Here is a 19727-nt window from a genome sequence, read left to right as displayed (position 1 = left end):
CTCCTGGAAGCTTTATAATTTTAGGTTGTACATTTAGGTCTCTGAGCCATTTTGAATTAATTTTTGTATATAGTGCAAGGTATGTATTCAATTGCACTTTTTGTACATCAACATCCAATGTTTGAGCACTACGTGGAAAAGGCTCTGTTTTTTCCAGTGTATTGCTTTTATGGCTTTGTCAAACTCAGTTATCTACATAAAGCGCATTTATTTCTGGACTACCTACCTATTGTTTCATTGATCTATTTGTCTATTTTTGCGCCAACACTGTTTTTACTGTAATTTTATAATTCTTGAAATTAGGTAGTGTTGCTCCCCCACTCCCAACATTGTTCTTTTTCACATTTGTGGCCATTCTAAGTTTCTTGCATTTCCACATGAATTTTATTTCAAGCAAAAATGCCTGCAAGGATTAGAGTAAAATTCCCTTGAATCTATAGATTTGGTGAAAATCAATGTTTCAACACAGTTGCCTCTTCCAACCGACGTATGGGATATACCGTCAATTACCACTTTGATGATTTCTCAATCAAAGGAATGTTTTCTAACGTGCATTAGCACATACTAAACCACTGCTTCTACAGGAAATACAGGTTGGGTTCCTACAAACTTCTGGTCATAACATTTTTGTCAGTTAATCAACACATAACCTTGTTTTATACGTGTTTCTGGTTCAAGACACCTTACTTAATATGTTGTTGGTTCATTAACACTGAACTCACAGCCAACAGCTCTGTAATTCCTGCCTGAAGGAAGCTTATCCGAACACATGTATCTTCTCCATAAGGCATGTTTCAGCTTTCTTGTGCTTAGAAGACTGCACAGTACTTCAACACTATGCTTAGGATCCATCTTTTTCCATTCTTTTACTTTTAACTGATTTATATTTATAAAATGTTTTCTTGCTTGTATTGCTACTCCACTGTTTTCTTGCTTACGTTGTTTCTGACAAGAAATCTAATGTCACCTTTATCTTTGTTCCTATGCACCTAACATGACCATGTCTTTCTTTCTCTGACTGCTTTTAAGATTTTCTCTTTGTCATTTGCACTTACAAATTTGATTATGATGAAAGTTGGTGTAGTTTGTGTGTCCTATGCTTGGAGTTCATTGAACTTCTTTGACATGCCGATTTTTGGTTTCGTTTTAATGAAACATTTGAAAAGTTTTGGGCCGTTATTTCTTGAAATCTATTTTTCTGTACCCTGCCTCCTTCAGGAACTCTAATTACTCATATATTTGGCTGTCTGAAGGTACTCCACAGACGATTTCTATTTTTTTTAATTCTTTTTCTCTGTATGTTTCATTCTGAGTGGTTTCTATAGCGATGACTTCAAGTCCATACATCTTTTTTCTGCAATGTCTCATCTGCTATTAATCTCATCCCTCACATTTTTCATCATAGATATAATTAAACAGCAATTTCACTTCTGAGCATATACCCAGAATAACTGAGAGCAGAAACTTGAGAGATATTTGCACACCCATGTTCACAGCAGCATTACTCACGATAGCCAAAAGGTAGAAGCCACCCAAGTGTCCGCTGATGGATGAAAGGCTAAACAAAATGTGGTATATACATAAAAAAGAATATTATTTGGCATTAAAAAGGAAATTCTGACACATGCTACAGCTTGGATGAACCTTGAAGACATTACGCTAAGCAAAATAAGCCAGTCACAAAAAAACCAATACTGTACGACTCCCCTTACAAAATCTTTGGGTGGTTTGTTTTCCAGTGTCTTTGTTTGGCTTTGGTATCTGCGAAATGCTGGTCTCAAAGTGAGTTATGTAGTATTCTCTTCTATTTTTTTGGAAGAGTTTGAGAAGAATTGGTGCTAATTCTTCTTTAAACGTTTGGTAGAATTTGCCAGTAAAGCCATCTGGTCCTGGACTTTTGTTTGGATGGGAGGTTTTTATGTTTTTGTTTTTATCACTGACTCAATCTGTTTACTTGTTATAGGTCTGTCCATATTCTCTATTTCTTCTTGAGTCAGTTTTGATAATCTGTGTTTCTAGGAATTTGTCCATTTCATGTAGGTCATCCAATTTTTTCATACATTTGTTCACCGTATTCTCTTTTAATCCTTTTTATTTCTCTAAGGTCAGCGATAATGTCTCCTCTTTCATTTCTGATTTTAGTTATTTGCAGTTTTGCTTTTTTCCCTTTGTCAACTCAGCTAAAAGTTTGTCCATTGTGTTGATCTTTTCAAAGAATCAACTTTTTGTTTCACCAATTCTCTATATTGTTTCCTATTCTCTATTTCATTTATCTTCACTTTAATCTTTAGTATTTCCTTTCTTTGTGTTAGATTTAATTTGCTCTTTTTCTAGTTCCCTTAAAATTTTTGAAAAGTAAGGTCATTTGAGATCTTTCTCTTTTATACATACGTGTATATGTGTTTACTGCTATAAATTTCCCTCTAAGCACTGCTTTAGCTATATCCCATAAATTATGTTATACAGTATTGTCATTTTCATTTGTCTCTAGTTATGTTCTAATGCCTCCTGTGATTTCTTGTTTGAACTGTTGGCAATTTAAGAGCATGCTGCTTAACTTACACATATTTATAAGCTTTCCAGTATTCTTTCTGCTATTGATTCCTAGTTTCATTCCAATTTGACCAGAGATGATACATTGTATGACTTCAATCTTTGGAAATGTATCGAGATTACTTAGTAGCTTTACACATGGTCTATTTCTGGAGAAAGTCTCCTGGGCACCTAAGAAGCATGTGCATTCTGCTGTTGCTGGGTGTTTCGTATTATGTCTGTTAGGTCTAATTTGTTTATACCGGTAGTGTTGTTCAAGCCCTTTATTTCCTTACTGATCTTCTGTCTAGATGTTCTATCCCTTGTTAAAGGCAAAGCAAACAGCATTTTAGTTTTTGATTGGATGACAAAACCGTTAATTTTACATCGTTGAGTTTTGAATTGTGTTGTATTCCTCTAAATGGTGTTAGACTTTGTTCTTGTGAAGTTCAGTCATTTGGGATCACCTGGAGCTTTCTGAGGACTCCTGCCAGTGTTCCATGTATTACAAGGTCTTTACACTCTAGCTAGGGGCAACACAATCTATCCCCAGCATTCTGTGAGCTCTGAAATTGTTTTCTAGAAGTCCTTTCCCAGGGTTTCAAGAGGTCCTGTCATTAATCTACAGATCAAAACTCAGCAAGAGACTCAAGGCGAACCCTCTGCAGATCTCCCTAATGCATACATGCTTGCATGCACTCTTTTACTTTAACATATACTCACACATACCTCTCCCCTACAGCTCCCTTTTCTCTGGCACTCTGCCCTGCAATTCTAACTAATCATCTTGGTCTTTCCAAACTTTTACCTGTTTCGTAATTTCAGCAAGACTGGGCTCTGCTTGGTTCTTTCCACTGGCACTGCAGCCTGTAAACAACCTCTGGGCTCCACTATAAACAGGTGCCACAGAAGCCTATCCCGTTCATTTCCATTCTCTCAGGGAACACAGTCTGGTGCCATCTGTCATTCAACGTCTAAAAACCACTGTTCATAGGTTTGTATGCTTAAGAAAGAAGGGTCTATGCTATGGCTGCGTAACAAATTACCCCCAATGTAACAGGTTAGAAACAAGCATTTCTCTCTCACACAGTTTCTGAGGTCCCGCAGTCAGAGCAGCTCAGCTGGATGGCTCTGGCTCAGGTCTCTCATGAGGCTGCAGCCGAGATGTCGCTGGGCCAGTGGTCTAGGACTGGAGGACCTGCTTCCAAGAAGGCTCACTGTTGTCCAGAGGCCTCAGTTGCTTGTTAGCTGTTGGCAGGAGGCCTCAATTTCTCACCACGTGGGCCTCACCACAGGGCTATTCACATGGCAACTACCTACTCTCAGAGTGAGCAACTGGAGAGGGGGATCCAGAGGGAGAGAAAGGAGGAGGCAGAAGCCACAGTGTCTTTTATAAGCTACCCCTGGAAATGATCCATCACTTCTACCCTGTTCTATTGGGGGCACAGACAATCTGCCAGCGGATCACACAACGGTGTAAATACCAGGGGGCAGTGATCACTGGGGGTCGTCTGGGAAGCTGGCTACTCAGAGGACAAATCCTGTTACACCAGCATGGCAGAAAGGCAAGTATGTGTCCTTCACACACATATTAACCACCTCACGTTTACTATGTTTTTTAATCCTATAATTGTAGACTGCATCCTATGGCTTTAAGAAAGATGGGCAGATTGTAGATCCTACTCCACCACTACCTACTCCAGATCCTTCTCCAGACTTGGAGAAACAATAGAGAGTAAGCAGCAGCAGCTTTTAAGAGAAAAGATTAGAGTTTCTGTTGTCTATGGCAGGAAAGAGGACAGCACGTGCAGCTAAGCTGGGCTTGAAAAATGTCCAAGTGCTTCATCCCCCAAAACAACTACTCTCAGGACCAACTTGAATGCTTGCCTGCCTTTCTCATCAATCCCCGGAGCCAGGCAGCAGCATCCACACTAATACGAACAGCAGCAATAGTGCCAGGACCAACAATGAGCATTTTGCCTTTGTTCTCCCAATTATTCCTCACAACAGACCTGTGAAATAGTTACCATGGTCCCTTAAACGCCAGGCCTTTGTTTCCTGCCTACCACGGCCTGCATTTCCCCTTTCCAGTATATCCTGGGACAACCTGACTCGTGCAATGGAACACCTGGCTCCCTCTGGGCCTACAGGGTTCTCCTGCTCTTCTGGCCCTGAAATTCTGTTTGGTCTGGCCTTTCCTCCCATCCCAGGTGAGTCAGGCTGTAAAGAAAGCTTCCACGTCCCCAGCATCTACTACCAAAGCTCTTCAAAAGGAACCACGTAGACCTCTTCTAATCCCCTGCTGCTGGGCTGTCCCTACAGCTGCCTAATGGCGACCTCCCAACCCCTCAGGACACTGCCCTGGCGAGTCTGCTTCACCAGCTAACCCCCCAAAATTGTCCCATGTCAGCCACTCATTTTAAAATACTGTTTTGCAGCACCATGAGGCTTCGTAACTCATATCTGCTACAACTAAAAGTTAACATGGGTTTCCTGTCCCTAGGGTCTTATAATTAATCATCAGGGAGAAAGATCCAAACCATACCAAACTCCTGCATGGATTCCCAGTAGCCATTTGGTGAATAATGAATGAAAAAATATAAAGCAATGATTATAAATACTAGCTCACAAAATTTTCAAGGGGGTATAATCCAAAGAATTTTATTTACAAATTAAAAGGAAAATATACCAGTGGATACATATAGGCAATTCATAAAAGACAAAACACAAAAGAACAAATAGAAGCAAATCATAGAAATGCAAATTAAAATAACACTTTTTGTCAGACAGATTGGCCAAAACTGAAAATTTATCAGGGATGTAAGGAAACAGGCATGCTAATAAACTTCTAATAGATATAATTTTGTATTTTTGGTATTTATGCATCAAATATCTTTAAAGTCTGCATACCCCTTTGACTAGTATTTCCATTTCTAATCATTAATTACATGAAAATAATGGAAAAAAGAACATAGATGTATGTTTTAAAAAAAAACTCCCTGCGGCACTATCTATAATATAAAATCTGTCCAACAATAGGGTTTGGTTAAATAAATTTTAGTACTTCCAAACTACGGATTATTATTATATCACGAGAATATCACACGTCGTATAATCTGTTTTTTAAAAAATACCATATATTCACACAAAAACATACCTGCATAGAAACAAATCTAGAAGTATACACCTCAAAATGTTAGCAGTGAGTATCTCTGTAAAAGAATAGTGGAATTATGTGTGATTTTTTTTTCCTTTTTGCTGACGTGTACCACCTAATTTTTCTACATCAGTTGTACATGGTTAACAACACATCACATTCTTAAAAGGCAAAAGTAAAACTGAGGAGCGCAATTTGAGGGCAGAAGTGCCATTACTATAACAAAACGTGAACGTCCCCACAGACAATAATAGTTATGTCAGGCAGGACTAAGATCAAATAAAATAGCAAAGAACTTAGTACTCAGTAGCCTAGGTTTTAATTAGTTCTAGGAACACACATGGAAGAGTTTGTTAGTCCTCTTCAGGCATTTTAAGACAACAAAATGACCTCCCAAATAGAAACGTAGTACTAGTCCTAAAGGCAGTGTTGCAAATTCATCGTAAAAACCTCAACTGCTTCAAGTTGAGTGTCGGCTTCAACCGCCTTTTCACATTTATCTCAAGAACCCTCACTGTAATGGGAGCAGTCACTATGAAAACGATCAGACGTACAAGTCCCTCATAAGTTGAAGAATTCGTGTGACTTAAATTTGGCTGATGAGAAAGTCTTCTCTATACCTTCTACTATTCCAAATTAGGTGAACTTATCCCCTCAGACTGAACATTTTGGGGGATACAAGTTAGAAACAAGAGAGGGTTCTGGAAGTGAGCCTACAGATACATACCTGTTACAAGCAAAGCATGTGTATCTCCAGGCATTGTGGACAATTTCTAGCCAAAGCCCAGGGACCTGCTGTGGCCAGAAAGAACGTTGCCCAGGAACTGTCTGCAATGCCTGATTCAACATGACCAGGAGCACAGACAGTGAATAAATCCTCACGGGATTAATCTATAAACCGTAATTTTCGATGACGTTGACTGGCGTAAGATGAATGATCATGCCACATGTCCACGGAAGAGTATGAAACAGATTATTCTAATCGCACCCATACCATTAATGGCAGGTATCTGGAAGGTCATTTGGCCGCAACTTCACACCTACGACACAGTTTGCAAGTCACGTGTCGTAAAGCTCCATCAACACATCCAATGGGAGTGGAGAGCAGCACGCAGGCACACGAACCACTGAGCACAGTACAGCTTTAAGACGCCTTTACTCTGATGTTAGTAACGTCTTGGATAAAAGCAGTATTTGTTGCACAAGACAATTTTCCAGTACAAGGAAAAAATCAAAGAACTTTACAAAAGGGAGAGATTTTACATTAATGGCATTTGTGTAAAGCAAGCATCGTATAATACCAACGCTGACAACACAATTATGTGGTTACTGTTGAAAAGAATGGAGATCTCCCTATTTTCGTGACAAGCCCAGCACCATTCGTCCACTAGTTCAGCAAATACATGAAAACCGTACCCAACAAGAACTATTCGAGGACCTCAGGATACAAGAGTCAAACAAGCACGGTCACTGTCTTCAGGGAGCATTCAGCTAACAACATATATAAACATGTGGTTAACACATATAAACAGAGAGACATTACACGTTAGAATATAATGGCAAATGTCAGGATATCATTAAAGAAAAGAGCAGGCAGGGTGGGTGCTATGAGAACAAATACGAGGCCTGAGAGGCAAGCGAACCAAGCAGGGGAGGGGAGGAGAGGTTCGGCAGGGGAACCTGTGCAAAGCGGCTGCAGCTGGAATGACCTTGCCCCATCAAGGAACTGAAACAGTGTGGTGTACCAAGCACTTAGATTATTGTTTCCGGGACACACGTTAAATCTGAGAGGTACAAAGTCATCCAAGTTCAGAGATCACATTGGTAACTGCTTCGTGACTCTGGAGCTCAGAAAAGAGGTCTGGACCAGGTACAAACTGAGAAGTCACTGGCTTAGAGACGGTGTGTGATGCACGGGAACTAGAAGAGATTTCTTAGATGGATGGGGCCGGGGCAGGGGGGGCATGTTTTACTTCCTCAAATCACACAAAAAATTGACTTCCTGTAATCAAATTTTACAATCAAATTAAACGTCTCTCTTGATTTGTGAAATAAAACAAAGTATTTTCTAATATTATAGTTATGATACATGCCCGCTTTGTTCAGAAAGGGTAAGATTAAATGTATCAAGTTCCTGGAGAAATGCCGAGACCGAAGAGAACGATTTCTCTCGGTGAGTCTAAGGCATTCCACGCTGTAATTTACTTATCAGCAGAGCACTTCCTCCTGTGCCCTAGAAAAGGAACTTTTTGGAACACACTGATACAAAGTACTCCACAAGATTTGTCACTAGAAATGTTTGCAGTCTGCAGAAATGCCACCGACTGAAGACACATCGTGACTGCAAGCATTCTGAACACGTCCACAAGCCCTGGAGGGATGTGACATCCAAAAGGATGGTCGAGCCCAAAAGGATGCTCTGCACGCTCAATGCTCCTGAAAGTTATCAACATTCAGGATTATCACTCTAATCCTGCAACAGCCTGCCCTGCGGTCTCCTGTCGCTAGCATGTCATTGCCCGGTAAAGCGGTGGTTAGGTGATGGTCATAGAGAAGCTGAGGACAAATGCTCCACAGTTTAAGGCCCAAGCACCATAGCAGATGACAGGCCTTCACACAAACTCACCTGATTTATTTGAAGCATGTTAAAACAATAGTGACCGAACCGGTGTATCCCTCACGGCTCCAAAAACTGGAAAACGAAAATGAAGAGATAAAGTTCCACTTAGTCGGTGATCTCAGTGGTCAGCACTTTAAAGACATGTCCTTGATCAGAACTGAACATACAATGGCGTACACCTAGACGAGCACAGAACTTTCTATGACGACCAACACGCTGTACGCCCGCGCTGTCCAACCCGGGAGCCACCAGCCACGTGTGGCCCCCTGAGCACTTGAAATGTGAGTAATGCAACCAAGAAAGCCAATTTTTCATTTTCTTCAGGGCTAATTTAAATTTGAAGAACCACACGTGGCTGGTGGCTACCAGACTGGACAGTGCAGCTCAAGGCTGAACAAAGCCTCTCTGGTTCTAAAGTTCTAACACAAATTCCAGCAAAAGTGAAACTGTTAAGAAAATCTAAAAACTTCAGATCACTATTTAATAGGTACTCCCCTTGAGCCAATAAGGTTTTAAACAGCTTTGTTCCCATCCTCTGTAAGATAAATTAAGGCTAAAGATTCAACACACACATATTCTCTTAGGTGGTATGAAGAAAATTAAACAGTAAGGTTACCTAGCTGGATTTTTTTTCTTGGTTTGTGGTTTTGTTTATCATTACCATTATAAAAATAGCATGCACATGAAAATTTCACGTAAATTTTTCAAAAAGAAAGTCACCATCCTAACACATTGCAGCGTTACATTCGGATTTGTTTCCTTCTGGGTCTGCCCTCCTCTCCATGGCTGTATTTCTTTTCATGTGGCAAATCTCTTCTACACTTAATTTAAAAATAGATACCGAAGAGGAGCAGGAAAACACAATTTATAATCAAATAAATAAATCATGGGATCTTGTAATTGGAAAAGTTTACATAAAAAATGAATGATGTACAGATCGCCAAAGTTATCTAAAAAGCAATAACACGTTCTTGATATACAGCAAAAGTTATCTAATAACATAAAGAAATTTTTATGTTATAAAATTTTAATATCGAACTTTCCCTCAGAAGGAAAGGTTCTTACGGAACACACACACACACACACACACACACACACACACACACGCCTATTACAAACATATATATATTTGGCTATCATTTTTTCAAGATGACAAACTGGGGTCAATTCAAAATGACTTTGAAGGTTTGTAATATATTTCTGGCACTAGTGACCTCAAAATGTGAATGACCTTGGAAGCAGATCTTCCCCCAGTTGAGCTTTCAGATGAGACTACAGCCCTGATGCCAGCTTACCTGCAACTTCGTAAGAGACCCTGAGCCACAGCCACCCAGGAAAGCTGCACCCAGGTTTCTAACCCACACTAAACTGAGTTTGTTGTTTGAAGTCCTCTATTTCTGGGGTAATTTGTCAGGCAACAATAAGACAGTTCAACTCTAAAATTCTATAATTGTACGGTGCCTCAGGTATTAACGTATTTAGGTAGGCCAAAAAATAATAATTCCCTGTTCAACATGAACAAACGAGTAACATCCGAATTAGAAAGTACATTTTATTCAAAAGATGAAATCATTAAAAAGCGTAGCATCAGACAAATGGTATTAAAATACACTAGCTATATCTAAAAATACAGACCCAACCCATTTTCATTTTTTAACTGAAAACAATTCATTTGAAAGTTAAAATGTAAATAAACTACCAAAAGCATCTCCGTGATTTAGTCCCTTACTTTCTCGAATTTAACATTATTTTGTGAGCACTCACCAAATGTGAGAAACCCCATTTTGTTTTGATTTAATGTAAGCCTCTAAAAGTTACAAATGCTTATCAATAGACCTGGATGTTGCTTCAATGTTAGTTTGGTTACACTGGTGGCTGATGCCAAGAAAAAGGCACAATAAGATACAGGGGAACATTTTTAAAGTTCTACTCCTCTGACGTACAAAAGGTAATTTTATGAAGAAACAAAAATGACAGCACCTATTTGCTTGAAACTGACCATACAATTTATATATTCTATAATCCTTCCCTTCACAATTATAAAATAAGGATCTATAGAAATTAAAACATGAAACTACTAGCTAGAACAGCACTCTTGTGAGGTAACTGGCTAACATTCTGAACTCATTCTTTTTCACAAACAAGTTATATGAGATTTACATCAAAATAAAAGTTAGTAATTCACAACTATACCAAGGACATGCCCACGGTGGCACATGTCTTCAACACTTCATTCCTTTTTTAAAGACATGCCTGGTCTACTGTCCTGTATGTAAAACAATCTGATAAACTATCAAGGCATACCAATAAAATGCAGAGAAATTTTATACTGCCTCTGGCTTCAAATAAAATCCACCTCTCCCGTCTCTGTCAAAAAAGTTTCCAGCCACAGTTCATTCCAATTACAGCTAAGTACTTTTAAAGAAAGCTATTCACATGTCCCCAAAATGCCCTACAGTGATATCCAGTCAGGCACATTAGGACACAGTTTCAGATTCCAAGCTACTAAGTGAAAACAGGCGGGCGGTTTATGGAGAGAGAACAATAACGAGAAGATCTGCCCCTGACGAATTCAAGGTCCAACATGTATCAGAAAGGTACTGCGGACAAAACTCAAAGCTTTCCGTATGAATCACATTTGCCCATCTGATAAACTGAAAGCTGTGTATACATCTATAGAATCCTCGACAATTAAATACTGCCTCATAAATGGCATTATTAATCTATCTACAAATCCTTATATCAGTACCCATCCCACAACAATGGGCAATCCTCACTTAAAGGTTTGACAATACGAAAAGCAAAAACATTTACTATCCCCATTCTTAAACTCCAAACTACAACAAAACTAAATTACAACTCAAAGCTCCTTACTCTAAAATACTCACGGGGTCCTTAAAATATGTTTTAAGCATGTTTTTCATTTCTATTTCTTTTTAAAAGTAGGTACCCCCAAAAAACTGCTTTAAGTAAAAAAAAAAAAAAAAAAATTAGTAACAAATTTTAATATCTCCTAAGAGCCTGTGAAAGATTCTCTGTATAAACATGTCTCACTCCATGAACTGTTCCAGCAAAAACCCCCACACACTACCACCAGGAAATAAAGGACAGATTTATCAGACACCATTTGCATGCCAGGTGCCATATTTTGCCATTTTTACATTAACTCATTTAATCCTCATCACCTTGGAATGTGTTATCCCCAGGTTTCTAGAAGTTGGGTTCCTTTCCCATAGTCCATTGCTAGGATTAAAACCCAGTGTGGTCTGGTTCCAAGTCCTCTTCTCTTCACTATACATTAAATTATAAAGACTTCTTAAAATTTTTCCTGTCAAGAAGGGCTTGACCTCAACGACAACTTAATGGCAAGGCGCCTATACAGAGCTTCAGCGATTTATTCAAAATCAAACAATTACACATATACAAATGTAAATTACAACTATTATGGATTGTAGACACTCATCTAATAGTTTCTTAGAGAACCTAGTTTCTCGAGTATCTGTATATGATTGGAACATACAGTGCATGTTTCCCACCGTTCAGTCTACTATTAACACAATCCAATTTTGCAATACCTAGATTTTTCCCTCTTTATTACCACCTGTACACACAAATGATCAGATACCTGGCACAAAAGGAGACAGAGTAACTGGAGTCAAGATGTGTTAGAAAGAAAAAAACAAAACAAAACCCAGCACATTGGCCAATTGTATCTTCCAGAACCTGATCCTAAAACAGGAAAACCACTAAGCCTCACTTTCTGTATTGCTTATATACTGTTTGATGACCACCTTCGATCTTTTTTATATTTTTATTCTTTGCTGATCAGCCCCAAGCCCACCTTTCCTAGAACTTCATTCCAAGCACGCTAAGTAAACTAAAAGGGACAAGTTATATGGTTTTTCCATGTTTAAGTATTTAGGAATAAAGAACCGTGATATATGACACTTACCCTCGTGGTCCAGGAAAAAAATCTTACGTGTGTCATAGAGAGATCAAGTGATAAATGGGTAAAATAACAAGTGAATGTGAGTAAAGGCTACATGAGTGTAGTTTGTTGTGTTATTCTTGCTGCTTTGCTGGAAACTTGAAACTGTTTCCCAATAAAAAGTTAAAACTTTGTGTGCTCACCAAAAATTACACTGGCATTCTATCTGAAATTAACAATACATACTTGGATTATACAGCAACATTTTTACAAACACAAGAGTTTTTTAAGAAAAAAATAGTGATTTGTGAGGAAATATGCACGGTATCCTACCAACTAAGGAGCACTTGGGAATAAATTCAAACCACACTACCATGTCATGAAACGTGGCAATGGGGTCTTGAGCTGAAATCATAGCAGGAAAGGAAAAACAACATATACACCCCACAGTTTGGCGTAAGTGCTTCACAAATTTAACACAGGCCCTCTGCAATACGCAGCAAATTTACAAAGCAAGTAATACGTGATACCTCTGGTTTGCAGGAAAATATGTACAGACAAACTGAGAAATGAAAAACTTGTCCTATTACAAAACAACTGAGATGCTGAATGTCTTGGTTTTAATGGTTTTATTAAATAAGATGGTTTTCCCCCCCACTGCAGTTCAATTAACAGTATATGTGAATCATCGTAAGAGCAAGGACGGGGAAGAAATATCTTCCTGGAGAAATGTTGCAATCTCTTCTCCCACAAGGTTACTATTATCCTGCCTGCCCATCAAAATTTTGACTTCAAGTGTTCACCACGCTTTGTTAAAACGCAAGGATCATCAGAAGAGAAGAAAGTCCATCAACGTTGTGAAATCACACCTTAAAAATAAAGGTTTTCAGCTAACAGTGAAACACCTTTAAAGGATCATCTCTATCCTTTCCGCAGGTAACACCCACTTCAAAATGCTTTAGTACATTCCCGTAATGGAATGGTCCTTCCCTACCCAAGTAGCTCTTAACCTTTTGACGCGGGGCGGGGGGGGGGGGGGGGGGGGGGGGGGGGGGGGGCCTTTCCAAAGAAAATTATTTACAAATGAAAAATTCTGCACCTATTTCCAAGGCCTTCCACAACCTGGGGCCATTATTCCCGCCCCCTCCCTCGGAATGCCAGCTGAGCTCTCCCCGATCGCCTCTGCAGAACACAATCCCCCCTCGCCCCGATGCCCGGCGCTCTCCGGGGGAGACCGGAGGTGCTGCCCGCACACAGCGGATTCTGTAACTGATCTTTGTCTCCTGGCCCAACTCCCTTCACCCCGGCAAGGTCACTAACTGCCAACTACCCCTTGAAGCCCAGCCATCACCTTAGTAGTTCGTAGGAGCCACAGCAGAACTTGCCTGTCATAGGATATATTTTGTCCCCTCGGCCCCACCTACTAACCCATTCCGGCGCATTACGTCTTCGCCACTTGCCCATTTTACAGAAATAGCCACCCCCCCAGTCCCCGGCGCGCCCCTGCCCCGCTGCTCCCCCCGCAGCGCCCCCAGGCCCATCCCCGCAGACCCTCCCCTCCTCTCCGCTCCCCTCCCCTCCATCTCCCCTCCACCTCCCCTCCCCACCCCTCCGCGGGGCGCGGGGCCCACCCCTCCCTCCCTGCCACACCGCCGCCGCACCCCCCGTCCCCTCCTCCAGCCGCTCCCACCCTGGCCCCCACCACCCCACCTTCCAGCGCCTCCGTGGGGTTCCTGCCCCCTCACCCCGGGCGCCCCATTTGTGCCGGCCTCCCAGCCTCCTCCCGGCTCCTCCCCTCCCGACACCTGCGTCGTCCCACCCCCTCCACACGCCCCCCCAATTCATTCGCCCCCTTCCCGCCTCCCTGCCCCCCGCCGTCCTCCTCCCCTCCCCCTCGCGCCAGGAGCGAGCCGGAGGCGGGGGGAAGACGGGGGAGGAGGCCGCGAAGGGGCCGCGCTCCTTCGGGTTCGCCGCGCGCCGCGGACCCGCAGGGCTCCCCAGCGCCCTCTGTCTCCTCCGCCCGCGGGGCGGAAGTCGGGGCCTCCCGGGCGCCCCCCACCAGGGTATTTACCTTCTGGCCAGGCACCCTTTGCAGACGGCTCCCACATTGGCAAACACTCCCGAGAACTGACCCCGCTCGGCCGCCGCCGCCGCCGGCTTCCACCCCTCGGGCTCCCCGCCCCCCGCCTCCCCAGCGCTCCCGCCGCGCCCTCCCGCGCCCGCGCCGCGCGCCCCCGCCCCCGGCGCGCGCTCCCGGGCCTCCCTCCCTCCCTCCCTCCCTCCCCGCCGGCCCGCGGCCGAGCGCGGCCATTGTTCGCGGCGCCGCTCCCGCCCCCTGGCGGCCATCCGTCCCCCGGAGCCGCGGCCGCCGCGGTGCTGGCGCGGGCAGGCTGGGCCCCGGAGCGAGGGCCGTGCCCGGGGGCCTGGGGGACGCGGGCGGGCGAGTGTATGGGGGGCGCACCCCGTCTGCAGTCTCCTGGTCCCCCGCCCGGCTCTCCGCCCCCTCGGCTGCAAATGATGGGCCTGGAGCAGCCGCTTCCACACCTGCAGTCGGCAGCCGCCTTCCCCACCCCCAGCTGACCCTCCGCTCTTTCTAGTCGGCAGTCGGCGCCCGGATTCCCTGCGCGTACCTTCCCCAGGCTCTCCGGCTGCCCCTCTTTGCTGTGCTGGGGACGTGTGACCATCCCGTGTCTGCTCCGGCCGCCGCTGTGTGATGCACGGTTTAGCGGATCCTGCACCTTCCCAGACTGGGGGGAGGAGGAGGGAGGGAAGGGAGGGAGGAGGTTAGTGCCACTGTCTCGCCCAGAAAACACCAGTGATCAGTAATCACCTGCTCTCCAAGATCGGCAGCAGCGTGGCCAAACATCCTCCTCGACCAAAAAAATCGTATTTGGTCACATGAAAAAGAAATCCTTAGAACCGAAAACGAGGACCATCACACAAGTGCCCTAGATCGTTGAGGCAAGATTGCTCGAAACCTCGAATTACTTCCCAGTTCGTCCTGGTTTTGATATAGGTTACTGTTACCCAGATAAACTTCAACCCACTTAAACCCAACGAAATTCAACACTCCATTTGGTAAATGGCACCAAAAATAATGACAATAAAGTCTAGAACTAGAAGTATTCTGTGTTTTCACAAACATATCTATTTGCATTTTGATTCCTAGTACCCGTTCTCCACCTGAGAAATGTCTACCGGGCCTGTGATTTCAGCTATTACTTCAAACCAATAGTTCTGTCTACAACTGCCAGACAGTATAGTGTAGTGGTTCAAAGCAAAGTCACCAGAATTAGATAACCTGCCGGGTTATCTATCTACTTGCATGTTACTCCCCCAGTGAGTCAGTTATTCTTCTGTTCGACAGGAGATCACATGATAATATATGTTTAAATGTGACACTATATATAAGGTCCTTTAAGCTGGGCCTGGCATGTGGTGTGTCTCATGTGGTACGGTATGGGCTACTGCCACGTTTCCTCCTAGGAACTCTTTCTACATCGTCCTTTCATTGCACCTCTGCCAATTCCCTCAAACTTAACATGTTGCACCCTCTTGAAATCTGCACTAGTCCTTGATGAACGACTTCGAGCTGCTCAAGCCTAGCATCTCGTCAACAAATACCTGTTGAATGTCTGGAATGAATACATGTCCTTCACACCAGCAGGACCACCAACAAGCCTTCCCTAGATACCTGTGCCTTCCCAGAGGCTCTTGCCTCTGTCTGCTGCCCATCCTCCTGACTAGATAGACAAATCCTCCTTCAGATCATCCCAACATCTCCTTCTTGAAAGGCACTCCAACTCCTCCGAGCAGGCCAGCCTTCTTCTTCTGACTCTCTTCTCTGACATTGCAGGTGTATTGCTTTCGAGCTTGTCTTCACCACCACAGTGCATTAAGGGCGAGCGCTGTGCTTCAATCGTCTTTGTCGTCCCAGCACCCAACAGCAAGTGAGTGGAAGTAAATGCTTTTGGAGCAAATGGATGAGTTCATGCTTTTGGAAATGACTTGGAAGTGGTCAGAAATTTCATTCCCTTCTGATTTGGGTCATCGATGTTCATTGAAAACTTCATCTCTGCGGCAGCTTTTTCGTACAACTGATTTTAAATCTTTGGTTATCCACTTGCTAACTAGGAGACCATGGGCATGTGACATTCAAACCCCAAATCGAATGAATTTTTAGAAGCCATAATTTTCAGAGAGAACATTGTTTTTAAGCTTGAATCAGCCCTTTAAGTTGCTTGAGGTATATAGCATCAATACGTGAAATCACCTGAGTGACATGGTAATCCACACATAAATGTCTGCTCTTAGGATTCTACTTTAAAATGGAAGATTTGCATAGGAGTTGAAAAGAATGGATCATTAAAGAGGCGTGGTCCTATTGGCAGCTGAGTAAAATAAAGCAATTGATTTGTCAATGCATCTTTACCAGGTATCATTGCTATCAAATAGTCAACCATCAGAAAAAATGCTTTCAAATTCATCGTGGTCAGGTTTGAGCAACTTGAATGGGACGGATTCCAGAATCACAAACCATGATTTCTCTTCCAGCTACGTCTTTGCTTATAAAATCCTTTTTTTTTTTTTTTTTTTTTTTTTTTTTTTTTTTTTTTTTTAAAAACCTCTCCATTTTAATGGACACATAAGGGCTTCAATTTATAGGGTATAAGCAAGAAATACAGGTAAGAAAAAGATGCTCAATCAATACTTGCTTTCCAACCCCAATGGACATACAGATAAGGATTTGGGAGGCAAAGTCTAAAACCTTGCAGTTGATAACATCCTTTTCTTGACATCAGTTTTCCTGTAAAATTCATCTAGTCCCCAGTGCCCTCCAGGTAAGTTACTCTCCTTTATATGCTTCTATCTGAACATATTTTTATCACTATACAATATTTGTTTCTTCCAGCGTACCTTCTCTCCTCGAAGAACAATGCCTTCCTATGTGCTTCTCCAGTATCTAGCAAATTGTCTGTGGTAATCAATAAATGCCGTTTGAATAAATAGATTAATGAATTTGACAAACATTTATTGAGTACCATGGGGGAGGAAAATTTTTTCTCCTACTCTTCTAGATTCTTGTGGCTGGTCTAATAATTCAAGTGACATGAGACAGATTAACAGGAGAAAAAAAAATTACATACAGGAGCCCCATAAAAATATGAGACCCAAGGGCAAGGCAGGCAGTCGATGCTCATATGTCATCCTGAGCTAAGGAATGAGACAGGGGCTGAGGGCTTCAAAGGGGAGGAGGGTAATTCACAGGACAATAAATGAGAAGAGCAGATGTTTGGTAGTTAAATGTTTGCCCTGCCCTCCAGGTAAGATAAAAGTTATCTCTGATAATAGCTGTCTTTCTGGGCCAGGCCCCTTATCTACATTCTTTTAGGTAGTTGAACGAGATGTAAGAGTTTTTCTTGAGTCTGCAGTCTTGACTGCCTTCAATTCAAAATAATCCACCTGTCAAAGTGGCATATTTTAGGGTCACATAATTTGCTCCCCTTCAGTACCTACTATATGCCAAGTTCTATTCATGGCCTAGGGTTTTATACAGCAATGAAAAATAGCTTCAGAGTCTTTGTCCTCATGGACCTTACAGAGGAATAAATGAATGAATAAACGTGTGAGATAAACACTTCCAAATCCTTTACCTCTATTAGAATACCACTCTGGACCTTTTGAAGCCCCTAGGCACCTTACCTCATGCTTAGCTCAGAATGTCATACGCGTATACACTTCATTTTAACTTTCTGCCCTGAACTTCTCGTGTAGATGGACTCTCTGACTTGCTCATGTATGTGGGCTTTCTATGCATAGGTATGTATTAAATTTTGGTTATTTTTTTCTTGTTAATGTGTCTCATGTAGTTTAATTACTAGACCAGCAGAAAGAAGCTTGATAGGAAAGTTTCTTTCTTCCCCACAGAACTTACTACTACTACATTGACGTGTAGTGTAAAGCACCCATGGAATGTATTCTTCTGTTCCATGAGTTATTTCTCTTCTAGCTGGGGTTCTTCCTCTGTCTTTTGAATGCAATGTTCCATTTTATTATTATTTCTACAATGATTGACATCATTGTAACTTACTTTATTTTCATTTTGCTCATGTCTAATCTGGGAAGCTCTCTCCAGATCTTCTATTAGCTTAACTTTGCCCAGTACAGCTCCTGGAAAAAATTAAAATATGTTTTGTTTCATTCATTTCATTAGTTTTTAGGGATGGAAGAGTGTGATGTTGTGATATAATAAGAAACACTTATTTTGATATTTGTCCAGGGTTCTTGTTATTGAGCTCCTAAAACTCTTGTAATTTCCTAAGTGATAAGAGTGACAGAGGGCCGGCCCGGTGGCTCAGGCGGTTAGAGCTCCATGCTCCTAACTCCAAAGGCTGCAGGTTCGATTCCCACATGGGCCAGTGGGCTCTCAACCACAAGGTTGCCAGTTCAATTCCTCGAGTCCCGTAAGGTATGGTGGGCTGCGTCCCCTGCAACTAGTAACAGCAACTGCACTTGGAGCTGAGCTGCTCCCTCCACAACTAAGACTGAAAGGACAACAACTTGAAGCTAAACGGCACCCTCCACAACTAAGATTGAAAAGACAACTTGACTTGGGGAAAAAAAAAAGAGTGATAGAATCATCATTTGTTATAATATTTGGTTTTTGTTGCAGGCTCCTGAAATAGCTGCAGAGTATTAAAGGTGAAAGAAGTGTCTTTTGTCATTCAGAACAATGTCCTCTCAACCACACCTGAGTTTGTGTTACTGAGGGGACTTTTGGAAAGCCCCTAAGGATGGGAGCTCTGGTTGCCAAGGGAACCAACCATGTGATTAGCCAGTAGGAACTTTTAGCCCCACCCATTAACCTCTAGGGAGAGAAGGTCTGGAGTTCACCAAGGCCCAATTTACTTAATTATGCCTACATAATGAAACCTCCATTTAAAAAATAATCTAAACAAAGAGAGGCTTCCAAGTTTTGGAACACATTAAGGGTGGGAGAGTGGAATTCCTGGAGAAGTGAAAGAAATTCCATGTCCCTGTCCCCATACCTTGTCCTGTGCATCTCTTCAATTTGGCTGTACCTGAGTTGTCCCCTTTTATAATACACCTGTAATCTAGCAAGTAAACTGTTTTCCTTAGTTCTGTGATCTGCTCTAACAAATTACTGAAGCTGAGGAAAGGGTCATGGAAACCCTAGATTTACACCCAGGTAGTTGGTGAGAAGCACAGGTGACAACCTGAACTAGCAAGTGACATCTGAAGTGTGGGGAGTGGGGCAAGGTCGTGGGACTGAGCTCTTACTTAACCTGTGGGGTCTGCACTGCTTGGTGTGGACAATCTATACTTCTGGTGTCAGAAGTGTTAGAAAAGAAAAACTTTTTTCCCATTAAGTTGGTGTTCTTAAAAATTGGGGAATCGGTCGGTGGTGTGGGAAGACATTCCAGAGAGTGAATCTATAACTTAGTTTTATTTCACCATCTTTACCCTAA

General features: G+C 42.4%; 1 protein-coding gene across 1 annotated transcript in view; it reads right to left on the bottom strand.

Moving 5' to 3' along the window:
• STAU2 (staufen double-stranded RNA binding protein 2) overlaps positions 1-15015 on the bottom strand; it is a 227899-nt gene extending 212884 nt beyond the window's left edge. Inside the window, 2 exon segments of the mRNA XM_033125843.1 lie at positions 8316-8381; positions 14868-15015. Coding sequence (XP_032981734.1) covers positions 8316-8333 — 18 coding nt within the window. The 5' untranslated portion in view covers positions 8334-8381; positions 14868-15015.
• Positions 15016-19727: the final 4712 nt, after the last annotated feature.

Source organism: Rhinolophus ferrumequinum, chromosome 14 (genome assembly GCF_004115265.2).
Source record: "Rhinolophus ferrumequinum isolate MPI-CBG mRhiFer1 chromosome 14, mRhiFer1_v1.p, whole genome shotgun sequence".
In the NCBI taxonomy this organism is placed as follows: domain Eukaryota; kingdom Metazoa; phylum Chordata; class Mammalia; order Chiroptera; family Rhinolophidae; genus Rhinolophus; species Rhinolophus ferrumequinum.
This window is presented reverse-complemented; position numbering and strand designations above follow the sequence as displayed.